Source organism: Elaeis guineensis, chromosome 10 (assembly GCF_000442705.2).
Source record: "Elaeis guineensis isolate ETL-2024a chromosome 10, EG11, whole genome shotgun sequence".
NCBI lineage: Eukaryota > Viridiplantae > Streptophyta > Magnoliopsida > Arecales > Arecaceae > Elaeis > Elaeis guineensis.
Genome location: NC_026002.2, coordinates 38,112,514 through 38,115,757, shown reverse-complemented (window position 1 = coordinate 38,115,757; position 3,244 = coordinate 38,112,514). Strand labels below are relative to the sequence as shown.

The 3,244-nt window shown below is 50.0% G+C and overlaps 1 protein-coding gene across 1 annotated transcript; it reads left to right on the top strand.

The window, feature by feature from the left end:
- Nucleotides 1-681: 681 nt before the first annotated feature.
- On the top strand, nucleotides 682-3,043 carry LOC105052352 (L-ascorbate oxidase homolog). The gene is made up of 3 exons (XM_010933130.4): nucleotides 682-1,043; nucleotides 1,411-2,523; nucleotides 2,632-3,043. The coding sequence occupies exons 1-3, from the start codon at nucleotides 799-801 to the stop codon at nucleotides 2,927-2,929; spliced, it is 1,656 nt and encodes a 551-aa protein (XP_010931432.1). The 5' UTR covers nucleotides 682-798; the 3' UTR covers nucleotides 2,930-3,043.
- Nucleotides 3,044-3,244: the final 201 nt, after the last annotated feature.

Genomic DNA, 3,244 nt, shown 5'->3' with positions numbered 1-3,244 from the left:
GTCAGACTTGCTTTTGAGTTTTACAGGATATTTTATTTTTTGATCTTTTAAGATATACTCATCTTAGATCGGTGTGAGCATCTGTTTATACCCGAAAAAAAAAAAAAAAGATCATACCACTGGATTGTAGTGATGTTGGCATTTGAGGACCAAATTAATTCCATAATGCCCATGCGCACCAAAAGAAAGTCCATACCGATTCTGGAGGATTTTAGGGACAAGATTAGCGAATTTTAAACAAACTTCTGGACTGTTGATGCCTAAAAGCTGATTAAGCAACGATCAAAATTCAATACCACAATCCCAAAACTGGGATCGAAACCGTTCCTCCCCCGGGCATTGCCGTTATTCTTCTCTCTCCCGCTCGTTCATCCACACCCACAAAGGGAAAACTGCGATGCATGGAGAACGAGTGAAGGAGAGAGGCTTTGAACGACCATCGACATCCAAATCCGTCCATCCTCTCTGGAAGCAAAACGTACCCCGATTATAAAATGGGACTGCCCCCTTGCCCATGTCGAAGCCCCCCGGCTAACCCCCGAAAAGAAAAGCTTCAGCCGGGTTCTTCCCATAGCCGCTCGTTAAATTTCATTACTGTAAGCTCCGCATCCTATCAATCCTTCTCCATTCCTTGTAAAAATTCAAGCATTATACTGATTCCATTAGCAGGGACAGTTTCCGGCCTTTCTTTTTCTTCTTTTTTCTTTCTTTTTTTTTTTTTTTAAGTAGTTAGAATAGATAGAGTAATAACCAGAGAAACAAAACAAAAAGGAGGAAGAGGAAGAAAGGAGTAGAGAGATGTCGCATGTTACCGCCGCGTTCGTCCTCGTCTCGCTCTTGGGCCTCTCGGTCGTCCTGGCGGAGGACCCATACCTCTTCTTCACATGGAACGTGACGTACGGCAGCATCGCCCCTCTCGGCATTCGCCAGAAGGTCATCCTCATCAACAACCAGTTCCCGGGCCCCGAAGTCAATTGCACTTCCAACAACAACATTATCATCAATGTCTTCAACAATCTCGATGAGCCCTTCCTCCTCACATGGTTCGTCACTTTACTCTCACATAACTTTTCATGCATAATTTGAACTCCTTTTTTTTTTTCCTTTATTTTCATCACAAAGTGAAGCACGTAGGCAATTAAAACTCTATCGGCTTGGATATTCATGAAGAGAATCAGAATGGATTCTGTTTTGATCTATGAAAATCTTTTCAAGTTGGATGGAGAAGTTTCTTACGCCTTCGACTTTGATCCACTGCGTAAAAAGACAAAAGCATAATTATTATACAAAGACTTCATGGAATTCCCATGGCCGAACACATCCAAGTACTGAGTATTATTTGCATGAAGATAATTAATTGATAAATTACTGACTAGAAAATTATTTGCAAAACATGAACTATATGGGCAGGAACGGCGTTCAGAACAGGAAGAACTCATGGATGGACGGGACTCCGGGGACCAACTGCCCCATCCCGCCGGGCCAGAACTTCACCTACCACTTCCAGCCCAAGGACCAGATCGGCACCTTCTTCTACTTCCCCTCCGTCGGCATGCAGAAGGCGGCCGGCGGCTTCGGCATGCTCCGCGTCCACAGCCGCCTCCTCATCCCGGTCCCCTTCGCTCCCCCGGCCGAAGAATTCGACGTCCTCGCCGGCGACTGGTTCACCGCCAGCCACAAGCTCCTAGCCCGCAAGCTCGACGCCGGCCGCGGCCTCGGACTCCCTGCCGGCGTCCTCATCAACGGTCGCCCCGGCAGGCCCGTCACCGGCCACGATGACCCCCCCATGTTCACCGTGCAGGCCGGCAACGTCTACCGCTTCCGCTTCTGCAACGTCGGCCTCAAGACCTCCCTCAACTTCCGCATCCAAAAGCATTCACTGAAGCTAGTCGAGATGGAGGGCTCCCACACCATCCAGAACCTCTACGACTCCCTCGACGTCCACGTCGGCCAGTGCTTGTCGGTTCTCGTCGTCGCCGATCAGGGCCCCGGCGACTACTACCTCGTCGTCTCCACCCGCTTCACCAAGAAGATCCACACTGCCACCGCCGTCCTCCGCTACGCCGGCTCCAACACCCCTCCATCGCCGGTCATCCCCGAGGGGCCCTCGGGCTGGGCCTGGTCCTTCAACCAGTGGCGGACTTTCCGATGGAACCTCACAGCCAGCGCCGCCCGGCCCAACCCTCAGGGCTCCTACCACTACGGAGAGATCAACATCACCCGCACCATCAAGCTCCTCAACGGCCACACCGTCGTCGACGGCAAGCGCCGCCACTTCATCAACGGCGTCTCCCACGTCGACCCCGACACGCCGCTCAAGCTGGCCGAGTACTTCAACCTCAGCAACCCGGTGTTCAATTACAACCTCATGGGCGACGTGCCACCTGCCCTTGATATCCCAGTGAAACTTGCACCCAACGTCATCACCGCCGAGTTCAGAACTTTCATCGAGATCATCTTCGAGAACACGGAGAGGAGCATCCAATCCTACCACTTGGATGGCTACGCCTTCTTCCCTGTAGGGTAAGAAATTAATTTATCCAGAATCTCACCATCTCTGATCATGCTATCTCAACTTGGAAATTAATTTATGTATTTGGTGATCGATATTTACCCGAATATTGATGTCAGGATGGGGCCGGGGAAGTGGTCGCCGGAGAGCCGAAGACTCTACAATCTTTTGGACACGGTGAGCCGGCACAGCATCCACGTATTCCCGAAGTCATGGACGGCGATCATGCTGACCTTCGACAATGCTGGGATGTGGAATTTGAGATCCATGAACTGGGAGAACAAGTACTTGGGGCAGCAGCTATACGTAAGTGTGACCTCACCGGCACGATCGTTGAGGGATGAGTATAATATGCCTGATAATACACTCCGGTGCGGGGCGGTGGTCGGGCTTCCCTTGCCGCCGTCCTACGTCTAAGCATGCGGGGAAACCGGCGAGTCCGGCTGTTCTCTTGAGAAGAGGAAAGGTTGATCATGGAATGGGTATGGTTTGATGGAGGACTGTCTGGATCGTTCTTCTCTTCCTCGTGGTTCTTCTTCGTTCTTTGGGTTGGCTGTTCGTGTACCATGTAAGCAACGGTACTCTCACACTCATAATGGATATTAATCTATGGTTGGCATGAATAATATGTACATTTCTCGAAAAATAGTGATATATACTTGTGATTTCAATTAATCTGTGTTCCATTTGATGGTTTAGATACATTAATTTACGCTGAATTGGTGCATGGAG

Coding starts and splice junctions, on each gene's coding strand:
- LOC105052352 (XM_010933130.4), top strand. CDS start 799: ATGTCGCATGTTACCGCCGCGTTCGTCCTCGTCTCGCTCTTGGGCCTC. Junction 1,044..1,410: donor GAGCCCTTCCTCCTCACATG/GTTCGTCACTTT, acceptor CTATATGGGCAG/GAACGGCGTTCAGAACAGGA. Junction 2,524..2,631: donor TACGCCTTCTTCCCTGTAGG/GTAAGAAATTAA, acceptor TATTGATGTCAG/GATGGGGCCGGGGAAGTGGT.